The sequence below is a fragment of the Solea solea genome, chromosome 20 (genome assembly GCF_958295425.1).
Source record: "Solea solea chromosome 20, fSolSol10.1, whole genome shotgun sequence".
In the NCBI taxonomy this organism is placed as follows: domain Eukaryota; kingdom Metazoa; phylum Chordata; class Actinopteri; order Pleuronectiformes; family Soleidae; genus Solea; species Solea solea.
The window spans coordinates 9,243,672-9,255,587 of NC_081153.1; the positions used below are offsets into that span (position 1 = coordinate 9,243,672).

Consider the following 11,916-nt stretch of genomic DNA (forward strand, 5'->3'; position numbering starts at 1 on the left):
CTGCATGGATCATCCTGGATGTCTTGGTTTATCCGCTCCATGTTGCACAGAGCGACTTATAATGATGTTTTACAGTAAGATTCCCGTAGGATTTCCTTCACAGTAAGATTAGTGACATCTCACCGTCAGTAGGCAGCAGAGGAGAGTTGCTGCAAGATCGTTTGGCTGTTTCTTCAGTATGAGAATCAACTCCTAAAATATTCAGTAATGAGCTAAAAAAAACCTCTGTAGAAATGCTCCCAGCAGTGGCATAACACACTTGCGTAAACACACATCTTCACTCAGTGTCTGCTTCAGTATATTGTTATATTTATTTTCCATTTGCCCTCCTGTTCTTCGGAGGCTGAGCATCTATCCATTCCTTTAGACTGAGTGGTGATCCTCAGCTCTCAGGCGGGTTTAACCTCAGCCCAGCTCCTGTTAAAACCATCCTCAGCTCGACTCAGTCAGGCAGTGGGAGTCAGGGAGAGCCAATTAATTGATCATGCTGCTCAATTCAGTTCATCATTTGGAGAAAAGCCTATAGTGGAGGTTAGGTTAGGTTACATACACATTTATTTGGGACAGTTGCCTGACGCCTGGTGCTGCATTAGTTAATGATGCTGTGTGTTCTCTATGGTGCAGACGTGTCAGCAGTCTGTCGCCTGACAGCGGGTAAATGTTTGTTACCTCAGAGTCATGAATTGGGGCATCTGCACCAATGTGGCTACAGTAATGAGATGGAAAAAGGCTAAATGGTATACTGTGTGTGTGTGTGTGGTGGCGAGAGGATAGAGGATATTATGGCTATTATAATCGAGGAATCTTATTCTTGCTTTCAATTATTGCTACAAAAAAAATATTTCTAGAAGACAAAACATTTGGATATAACAAAGACCTGGATATAAAAGATAGAAATTATTATATCCCTTTTTTTACGACTTGAAACTAATGTTTTTAAACCATTCGCTCCCCTGCACCAAAGTCCACAGATTCAGCTATTTTTACTTGCACAAACACAGCAGCTGCTGGTCCACTGTTGCCTCGTGTGGTCAGTTTGTGTCACTGAGGTAAATCGGAACAAAGGTTTTTAAACACTGAAGTCGCAAAATAACACATTTGGATTTACTGATGGAGGCAGCAGTGGATCAACAACTGCTGTGTGCTGTGATGTTAAAAATCACTGATTTTCTCTATGGACTTTAGTGTGAGAGAGTGAGCGGTTTACAAAGCAACTGAAACTTTAGTTTTCAGTCAGAAACCGAAGTCTAACAGCAAAGCAAACAGATTCTTAAGATATCATCACAGATTGTTTTTTTAAGATTTTATTTGGGTGGCTAACTGGTGTAGTTATGTGTGCACATAAAATATGTCTGTGAATACAAGGAAATCAAAGTACCTGGGGGTCTTAATAAATCTACAATATAATAATCTGAATGCAAGGCCTTAAAATCTCTTAAAAAGTCTTAAATACAATAATCTGAATTTAAGGCCTTAAAAAGACTGAAAAACAATAATCTGAATTTAAGGCCTTAAAAGGTCTTAAATACAATAATCTGAATTTAAGGCCTTAAAAGGTCTTAAATACAATAATCTGAATTTAAGGCCTTATAAAGTCTTAAAAATGCTTAAATACAATAATCTGAATTTAAGGCCTTAACAAGTCTTAAATACAATAATCTGAATTTAAGGCCTTACAATGTCTTAAATACAATAATCTGAATTTAAGGCCTTACAAAGTCTTAAAAAGTCTTAAATACAGTTTTGCCAGGTCTTGAATAAGAAATGAGAAGTGTTGCTTTTGAGTTCTAAAGTTTGGTTTCTCTTATTTCATTTTGGGGAAAAGGTTTTGATTTATGTTTGAACAATCATGAAACCAATAACTACCAACATTATTTGCAGCAGAAATGACTGCCCCAACACGAGCCACTCTAGGGATTGGATTAGCTACAGCTCGGGACGTTGCGAATAAAAGCATTACAGTACCATGTCAAACTTGACAGGTGTCTTACTCAGAGCACCAGTGTGTGCAGTGAAGACTTTGAAGTTGTTTGGATTAAAAAAATGCAAGAGATGTATCGGTGAAAAAATAAAAACAGGCACACTTCGAACGGATATTACTCTAGTCTATGATTAATGCATGAAGATGCATATTCATGTCAGGTGTAATTGCAAAGCAGCTAAAGAACATGCAGACATTTCCGGGAAAAGTCTTCAGTCAGCATACGTGTGTGTGTGTGTGTGTGTGTGTGTGTGTGAGTTTAGTCTCTATGTCCGTAATAATAAATGAGTTTTAGAAAACGACTAAGCAGCGGAGCAGCAGTGAACTCCCGGGGAGGCAGAGGTGAGAAGTTGAAGGCCAGCGATGGTGACTTTCTGGCTCCCACTCAGTCATCAGCATCCGTTCTCTGTGGTGAGGGGTGTAGATATTGTGCGCAGGGGCTGGGTGAGGGAGTGTCATAGTACAGATCAAACACTGTGTGTGTGCGTGTGTGTGTGTGTGTGTGTGTGCGTGTGTGTGTGTGTGTGTGTGTGTGTGTGTGTGTGTGTGTGTGTGTGTGTAGGCCTGGCCAGCCGGTGTGAGTAGCGCCAGTAGCCATGTTTTATTCTGTTTCATGTTGCAGACACGGCTGCCACTCACTGTCAGAAGCATCCCACTCAAATAGCTTCAAAGGTTGCTGTAGGCTTCACATCCACCATCAGTGCTTCATTAGGTGCACACACACACACACACACACACACACACACAGACTGCAGCAGGGAGACCCAAAGGTTATTTTCTTTGAGTGAGTGGAAGGTCATTGTTTCGGCCGTGAAACTTGGTTCAGACTTTTCACTCAGTCTCATTCTACCAGACTGTGAGAAGGAAGGTTAGTTATATTTAGGTATTAGATTAATGGTCTACATATATATATATATATATATATATATATACATACATACATACATATAGTGTGTATATGTATATATATATATATATATATTGTCTTTAAAAGGGCCAATATGCAAGACTTCAGTGGTCTTTGGGAGATTGTTTCCATCTACACACATTGATGAACTTTTAAATTTAAAAAAGTTAACAAACGGTGAATATGACGGGGGAGTATGTAAACATGCTTGTTTTGGCAGGCTGTAGACATGGGGGTGTAATACTGCCCTCTACAGCTCAAAGTGCTTCATCACAGTTCATCTCACTCTCCTCTCATCAACCGTCCCTCCCCCTCATTTTCTCTTTCTCCCACTCATGTTGTTGGTGGATATGAACATGTATATAATGTTTAATTACACACACACACACACACACACACACACACACACACACACACACATCAGATTACAGTGACGAAGTGGTGTGTTTCTAACAGATCCAAAGCTGAAGGTTGATGTTGTTGTACATATTTTCCATACTCATCCCCTTTAAGTTTCCTTCCCGACTAAATCCCCGCTGACTGAAACTCACTCTGTCTCCGTCAGATCCTTCGCATCTGTACGAGGTACACGCCCGAACAGGACACCATGACCTTCTCAGACGGGCTGACCCTCAACCGGACACAGATGCACAACGCTGGCTTCGGCCCTCTCACTGACTTGGTGTTCACCTTTGCCAATCAGCTGCTGCCTATCGAGATGGACGACACGGAGACCGGCCTCCTCAGCGCCATCTGTCTTATCTCTGGAGGTGAGCAAACAGAGCAGGGCAGAGTTTAGTTATGGGCGGTGAGGATAAGATAAGAACAGAGCTCTCCAGAGAAGGAGAAGAACAAACGTAAATCACATGTTGCATATGCTCTGTCATGTTTTGCTTCTTCTGCTGCCTCCAAGGAGTCAAACAATAACTTTGTAAAGGAAGAGTTCAGACTTTTTGAAGCGGTTTAAGGCAGTTCAGCGACACCTTGCAGGATGTGCATCATCTTCATAAATAGCATAGCATAGCATGTCAATAACGTCAACAAAGACGAATGCAACACGTTAAACAACTTTGTATCCTATTTAAAATTCCATTACTGTTTCAATTCTGTTGATGAGCAGAACCACCGTGTTATACTTTAACAAAGGAGTGCCAAAAAGTGGTATGGATCCTCCACAACTTTGTACAATCGAAATGCAATTAATGGAGTAAACCATCAGAACCAACAACAGGTCTGACCACAAATGCTGGACCGATTCACACAAAGGTCAGAGACAAACTGGCAGAGATCGCAAGAGAAGGACGGGCGTATTTGCTATTTGAGGGGAGACAGTTAGACACAGGTGGAAGACATTAGGACAAAGAGGCAGGAAGTGAAGACACCTCAAACAAGATGTGAATTTCAAAAGGCTTAACAAAATAAGAGACATGACACCAAACTGACCCAGACTTCACCGCCTGGAAACAGCTCGATAATCTGCACTTCCTTAAAAAAGATCATTAAGTTAAACTTGAACCACTCACCTCGTCATTTAACATCACGGCAACACAGGAGCTGATGATCCACTGCTGCCTCCATCAGTTAAGTTTCAGTGTTTGAAATTCTCCATTTGGTTTTACCCAAGTGACAATCATGTGACAGGGACAAATGACATGTAGATACATGTCACATCAGCATCAGTCAACCGTGGGGAGATGTTTGACAACCTTCACACATCAGAAAATGACTCTGCTCTGCCTGTTCTCCACAGAGACACCAGCGCACACACACACACACACACACACACACAGATGGATAGATAGAATACTCAGTCCTCAAAGACTCAGAAGATATTACTGGCTCTTGCATAATCCAAGGAAAGTGTGAGATTCCTCTGATTGCATCTCTAATCGCACACCTTGAAATCAGCAGCTCATGTCAGTGCCCACACTGCCACCCTCAGGCCGAACGGTGGAGTGTTCAAGAACACACACTTTCACAGTTCCACGTGTATAACTGGGTCAAATACTTTAGCCAAGGTTTCTATAACGTATCAGTGATGATTGTTAGGACCAGGCCTAGGAAAAAAACCTCATCGCCAACAAGGATAAGGAGACACTTTGATTGTCACTTCACTGAGAGATTCTGATCATCACTAAGTGCAGGGAAGAGGACTCTGGATAGAGACACAGCTTTAAAAACCACCAGTCTTCTGAGCATCTTTGCCTTCAAAGCCCCACAGTTATTACAGCTCAACACGGCCTGTCAGTATGAAAGACTGAAATGAGTTATCTAACTGTTGACATAATGAGATAAACTCTTCCTCCTTAATCAGAGCAGGATTCATGCTGTGATACATGTGTTGGCCTCCAGCTTGTCTACATCAGATAAAGCTAAGACATGGATTTGTTATTTGCATGTGTGTGTGTGTGTGTGTCAGACCGCCAGGACCTGGAGGAACCCTCTAAGGTGGACCAGCTCCAGGAGCCGCTCCTGGAGGCTCTGAAGATCTACGTGAGGAAGCGTCGGCCCAGCAAACCGCACATGTTCCCCAAAACTCTGATGAAGATCACAGATCTGCGGAGCATCAGCGCTAAAGGTGGGAAGGATATGACTCTGTACACTTACACCAGTCACCGTTAGATATAACAGGCACTGTTCCGGTTCAGGCTCTAAAGGTCCAGTGTGTGAGCAATAGTGACATCTGATGGTGAGTCTGCAGAGTGCAACAAACAGAGGACTCTTCCACTCGTAACTACGGTGGCCTTCACATACCAGAAAGGATGTCACTGACATTCCTTTCCTCTCTTTTATTGTTGTATGCGTCAGAGTTTATGTGGGCGGAGTCATTGATATATATCGTCATTTACAAAGTAAGCTTCCTCTTAAAAACAAATGAGCTACTGAGTTCATCAGTGAATCTGAATAATTCAATTTACAAATATTTGAATGAGAAAATAAATGAGTTAATAAAACACTTCAGTTTAGTAAGTAGTTTAGCATAAATATAGTAAAATAAGTAAAGGGACAAGTGCATTTTAAAGGTAAATTAGGAACTGAAACTTTGTTCCCTTTGCCATCTTAATCGTCCACACTTGTCTTGCAGGAGCAGAGCGGGTCATCTCTCTGAAGATGGAGATCCCAGGTTGCATGCCTCCACTCATCCAGGAGATGCTGGAAAACTCAGAGGGCCAGGACAGCCAGAGCAGTAGCACTTCAGCCGAGGCCAAGGCTGCGGCCAAGGCTGAGGCCAAGGCTGAGGCCAAGGCTGAGGACAAGGACAAGGACAAGGACGAGGACAAGGACGAGGCCGAGGACGAAGCCGAGGACGAGGCCAAGGCCGGGGTCAGTCCCAGCAGCAAAGACAGTCCCAACAAAGACAGGGCCGTCCTGGAGTCGCCGGGCTCCCTGGACACTGACAGGGCTGAAGCCACAGCGCTCAGCGACAGTGACTAAGAGGATGCACCCACAGGTGCCTCCGAGTCTGACATTACTTTGCACAAAAAAAAGAGAACAGCTGAGCGAGCAGTCGACCCCTTCGTTTCCCCTCTGCCCTGACTCTCCGACGCTTGGTATTACGTTATCTTTATATCTTTCTTCTCCCATTCCTCTCAAACTCCCTCCTTAAAAAGTGATGGTCAACACGGAGGCCTCGAAGGATCAGCGCTTTGTGTAGAACTGTGAACTGGAGTTTGGCGTCTGGTCTCTGGGACTGTGACAGGAGGGGCGTGGCCCTCACAGACCGTCACAGATGATTGTCCTCAGGTCTCCTGTGTACCTTCTTATCTGCATGACAGGAGGTGGAGAAGTGGTTTTAATCCTCCCTCCCTCCCTCCCTCCCTCCCTCCCTCCTTCTCTTTGCTTGTCCTTATATCTTTTCCTCCCATATTGTTGACATACCGTACACACAGCCCTACATTGTACATACCATAGTATGGTCTCTGTTTCTATGATGAATTTTGTGGTGCTTTTTCTCATGTCTTGAATATTATCTCTGAAGCGACGCATCAAGGTTTAAAGAGGGACTCTAAAGGTGGACGTCCTTTGAAGAGTTATCTAGAATGTCATGGCATACAGACATTATGGAAGTGGAGTCTTTTATATGTGTAAAACATTTGAGTTTGTGTTTCTACATGGATGAGTGCGCCTACGTCCACACGGCCAGAATGCAAAGTCTGTTCATCCGTTTTCTCAAAGGAGGGAACCGCACCAGCAAAAGCCTTTGACACACACACACACACTCATCAGATTGAGAGCGTCTGTTTTACTTTCCAGGCTGAGACTCCACCTACCAGATTAGATTTACAATCAGCCTGTCTATGAAATTAACTCATTTGGTGGCTGTATCTCCTGTGTAAATCAGTTTAACCTCACTGTCAAAACAAATGGGGCAAATGAGGTTGTTGATAGATACCAGTGATTTTTCCTGCAGCGGCCACTCGATGCCTCTCCTGCGCCCCAATGCAGTTTTAACTGCAGCTGGATGCAGGGGTTTCACAGGTTTAAACACAGCCACTGGTGTCACACCTGGTTTAAATGTACAAAGAAGACGTGTGGCTTCACGTCGCACCGCTTGTTATTCAGCAAACTCATTTCCTTGTTCAGTAGAAAACACTCCAGTACAGAAAAGATCTCGTCTCCAGGGAAACTAATTTCTTCGGGGATACAAAGGAATACAAATGTAAGTTTGGCAACAAACTGAAAGATGAAAATAGATCATTGAGACTAACGTCAAATAACGACTGCCAGTGGAGACAGGATTCATCTTATTCATCGTATAATGTTAAAACATAAAAATACAATAATATCACAAACAGTCATTCAGTCAGTTCTCTTACTTAAAGCTGCAGTGCGTCACTTTTGGTGGTTTCTGACGTTATTATTCAGCTGAACACAAACGGTGTAACGCCGTTTGCTGCGTCAGACCTGACCGAGGGAGCGCTTGTGTGTATACGGCAGCAGAGCACAAGTGGGTGGGTGGGGACGAAAAGCATTTATCCCGCCACTTTTTGTGTTTTCGGTCAAACTTGCTTGCAGTGTTTCATTTGTCGTGATGTGAAACGGATCACTTCCTGTGTGCAGCCCCTGAGAAACACAGAGAGAGTCGTGTCATAGACAGTAATCGGATTTCATGGCGCGAACTCATTTGCAACAGGGAGTCAAATCCTGAGCAGGGACATGAGTACATCACACATTGACATTGACGATCATGTCAAATATTCCCACAGCGTCACCATTCAGATTCATATTTAGTCCACTTTATGCCTTTTGTCAGTTCATTATTGCCTCTTCAGTTACATAACACGCCTCCACTCTGATCATAGCCAAAGGCCTTTTTCCAAAAATGGTCTGAATGTCAACCTCATGAGTGTGTCAACTACCAACTGGACTGTGCACACACACACACACACACACACACACTGGCTCTACCGTGGCCTTACAAGCAGAGCTCCGCCGCCTTCCCTCGTCTACGTTTTCAGAAGTGTCTCGTTGGGGCCAGAGAACTCACACACGGGAAGTCCAGACGAAACGCCACCACTGGTCGGGAAAGATTGGACATCAACTAAGAGAGCACATGAGGTGATATCTGCTCCAAACATCCGCCTTACATCGCACACTTTTGACAACAATTATTGACGCAAAAGGAGATCGCAGAGATGATCGTCCCCCGCACCTTAATCTCGGCCCTAAACCCTCAACGTACTTAAAGGACATTTAAGTACATTTGCCTGGATCATTCACACAATTCACTCACTGAACAGGGAACAAACTAACTGTAGCACTTAAACACGATGAAACTGAAACGTGTCACGAGAGAATCTATCAGCAGCCCCTCCTCGACGGGAGATAAACTCCCGGTGAAGCTGTTGCAGAGACTGAAGGAGTCGTTCTGAAAGTGAGAAGCAGAGAAAAGTTCTGGGTCTCAGCTGCTCATCATAAAAACCCAACTTCATTCCATCCCTGCTCACAAATACATATCATAAAGAAAACCAGAGCTGGTTTTTGTTTTTAGCGTGTTTGAATATGAAAAAGTAATGTCATGCAGTCCGTCAGAAGAATGATATGCAGTGTTAAGGAATTATTACTTCTCTCTTAATGTAACATAGGAAATGCTCTCCCTTTATTTTCTGTCTTGCTCTCCTGGTGAGAGATGAAGGGAAGCGTCTTCATGTCTGTTTTGTTTTGTTTTTTTTTTCCTTCAAAGCTGGAAAAACCTTCACAGCCGACGAATGTTCACGTCCACCTTTGCAGCGTCCAGCGTCCTCGCCCCGGGGACAGTGGACACTGCAGTAGCTACTATCGGTTCCTTTAGGAAACAACTTCACGATGCTGAATTACTCTTTGTTTGTTTCTGTTGAATGTTGTACCGACGTAACTGTAATACTTTACTATCTTGCTCACTGCAAAACGGTGTGTGCTTCGCATTTCATTTGGCAGCTCTGTGGAAAAGACGCTCGGTCTCACACGTGTCCTTCAGATCACCGCCCGGCATCTAAGTGTTAAAGGAAAATAACCAAGGATGAGGAACTGGTCCAATAGGAAAAGAAAAACAACAAGCACGTCACTTCAGCACCTGATAACATTGATTTGTTTTCTTTTTCTGTTCCACGTCAAACAACAGAGCTGCTCTCTCCTCTACCCGCCGACACCAAGCCAATCAGCTGTTGTCAATCAATCAAACTCAATCAGTCGACAGCTATTTGGTTAAGAGGTCAACTAATGAACTACGAGTTGACTGAGTATGTGATTAAGTGCTTTGAAAACAGACTGAATTTGATTTGATCAGCTGCAGTTCATGCCAACAATAATAATAATAATAATAATAATAACACTAAGTCCAAGTCAAACAGCAGGAAATCGCTCTTCATTAAGGATTTAAAGCTGCACTACTACATATTTTCACAATAAAAATAGACTTTAATATCTTTAATGTCAAGGGCATCACTTTATAAACATGCCCAATAAGAATTATCCCACAACTCTTCCCTTCGATGTAGACATTTTGGCTCTTTTACGACTTTGTTTTGGTTTCACGAGCTGCAACTTGACAACATTTAACATTCATCTGACAACAGGCAGACAAACGAACAGCCATGTGACAACATGTCAAGAAGAAGAAGAGTAAGATTTGGAGACAGATCCAAATAAAATGCTAATATGCCGGGGCCCCCGAGGGTCGAATACAATTTAGGGGCCCCCTGGGACCCCTCTGCCTGGGGCCCACAAAGTCTTCTAATGTGTCATAAACACGTTAACGATAAAAACAAACGAGATTTGCTGTAAAGGACCAGTGTGTTAGGAATTAGTGATGAGACTGCAGACTCCACCGCTCACCACTCCCTGTTCCATGTGCACATTAAGTTAGTTTGTGTAAATACAAAAGCACTGTTTAAAGGCTGCAAAAATACACTCTTAATTCAATTTACATATTCAATTCATTCATATATATATATATATATATATATATATGTATACTAGCCAATAAACCCTCCTAAATGTTACACACTGGACCTTTAAATATGAGGTATGCAATGATAAGTAAAAAAAGTAAAAACGTTAAACAGGAAAAACTAACAACTACACAACTACCCTAACACTAAAACAGCACTACGGGAAAGCAAACCCTGTATCTGTGTCACATACCAGTCCAACCCGAGTTGAAACCAGGAGCCAACACACTACACTGTGAACCAGGATGAGACATTAGCAGTAGCTCTGTTGTTCATCTTCAAGGATGTTTTTTCCGTTGCTTACCAAGGACCTCACCACTCATCAGTCATATGCAGTGTTGTATAGATGTGTTACTATGAATCATAAGGGTCACATTGTGCTGACTGGGAGGGTGGAAAAGGCAGAGGACGGATGTGGATGTATCCCATCAGCCCCTGCTGCCGGACCGTCAGGTGAAGTTGACCTCAGTCGCTGCGCCGAGGTTTGAGCTTCGACCTGTTTCCGCTCTCTGTTTTAAATATTGTCTCTGTTTGTATATTAACATATGCTTTTTATGTTCATATACTGTTTAACTTTACCATGAACTGTCCTGGCAAAGTAATAAAATATATTTATTTTAAAATACCCGTGCTTTCATTTGAATGAAGCTGCAAACAGTGCCGTTCAGACACACTAAGAACCCGACCTCTGATGTTACAACACGCGAAGTGTGTTTTAATATGAACAACTTTGTAATGTGAATAAATGTGTTTTCATTAAATGATCCATGTTCCCAAGAAGCCACACAAAAAAAAAAAAAAAAAAAAAAGAAAAATCGACATAGCACTGAACATCACCCTGCACTGTTCTCTTAACAAATGACCACTGGGATTTTCCACTGGCTCTTGGATTATGATACTTCCACATTTTATTTTCAGCAGGAAAAAACTCAGAAATGAAAGCCATTTCTGGTTGTTGAAGTCAAAATCATGTCCAGAACTAATGCTAGACCAAGAACAAACTACATGGCTGTTTGATTTTTACCATCATCACTAATAGGCTTACACTTTCTTACATGACTTGTCATTTCCCTCATCTTAAAATGACCTTAGTCATTGAAACGAAGTATGGATTCAATTTAGGGTGAATAGATTTCTAATATAAAAACTGGGCACATTTCCTGTGGTCAATAAATCATTTAAATATTCCCTTTTGAAAATGGGAACTCTTGCACTATAATAACAACTATGGTGCACAGACTAAACACTCAATTTGAAGCAAAACTTTTTGGATTTCCACTTCTTGAGACTCTGAAGACGTGTTGTGTAACGAATCATGAATAAATCGACTGGATGTTGAATTCACTATGACATTAGCAGAAATATGTTAAATGAGTGAGTGTGTCATATATCTACTGATCCAGGCAGAGCTGGAGGTTCACTTCTACCGTCAACATAGATGATTTGATTTAACATCACCTTTCTAAACTTTAACAGACTCTTATTACACAGGTGATATTTTAAAACAAGAGTAGCTTAAAACAGCAGACCAAGTCGCCAACAGTTAAAACTTAAAATTCACTTTCTTCTGTACAAACACGGCTTCCAACACACGAGAA

At 42.3% G+C, this 11,916-nt stretch overlaps 1 protein-coding gene across 2 annotated transcripts in view; it reads left to right on the plus strand.

Moving 5' to 3' along the window:
• Positions 1 to 10,277, plus strand: part of LOC131447638 (retinoic acid receptor beta-like) — a 132,835-nt gene extending 122,558 nt beyond the window's left edge. For both annotated transcript variants that reach the window (XM_058619538.1, XM_058619539.1), the window contains 3 exons: positions 3,454 to 3,658; positions 5,308 to 5,466; positions 5,974 to 10,277. In XM_058619538.1, coding sequence (XP_058475521.1) covers positions 3,454 to 3,658; positions 5,308 to 5,466; positions 5,974 to 6,323 — 714 coding nt within the window. In that variant the 3' untranslated portion in view covers positions 6,324 to 10,277. The remainder of the gene's footprint in view (positions 1 to 3,453; positions 3,659 to 5,307; positions 5,467 to 5,973) is intronic.
• The last annotated feature ends 1,639 nt before the right edge of the window (positions 10,278 to 11,916 follow it).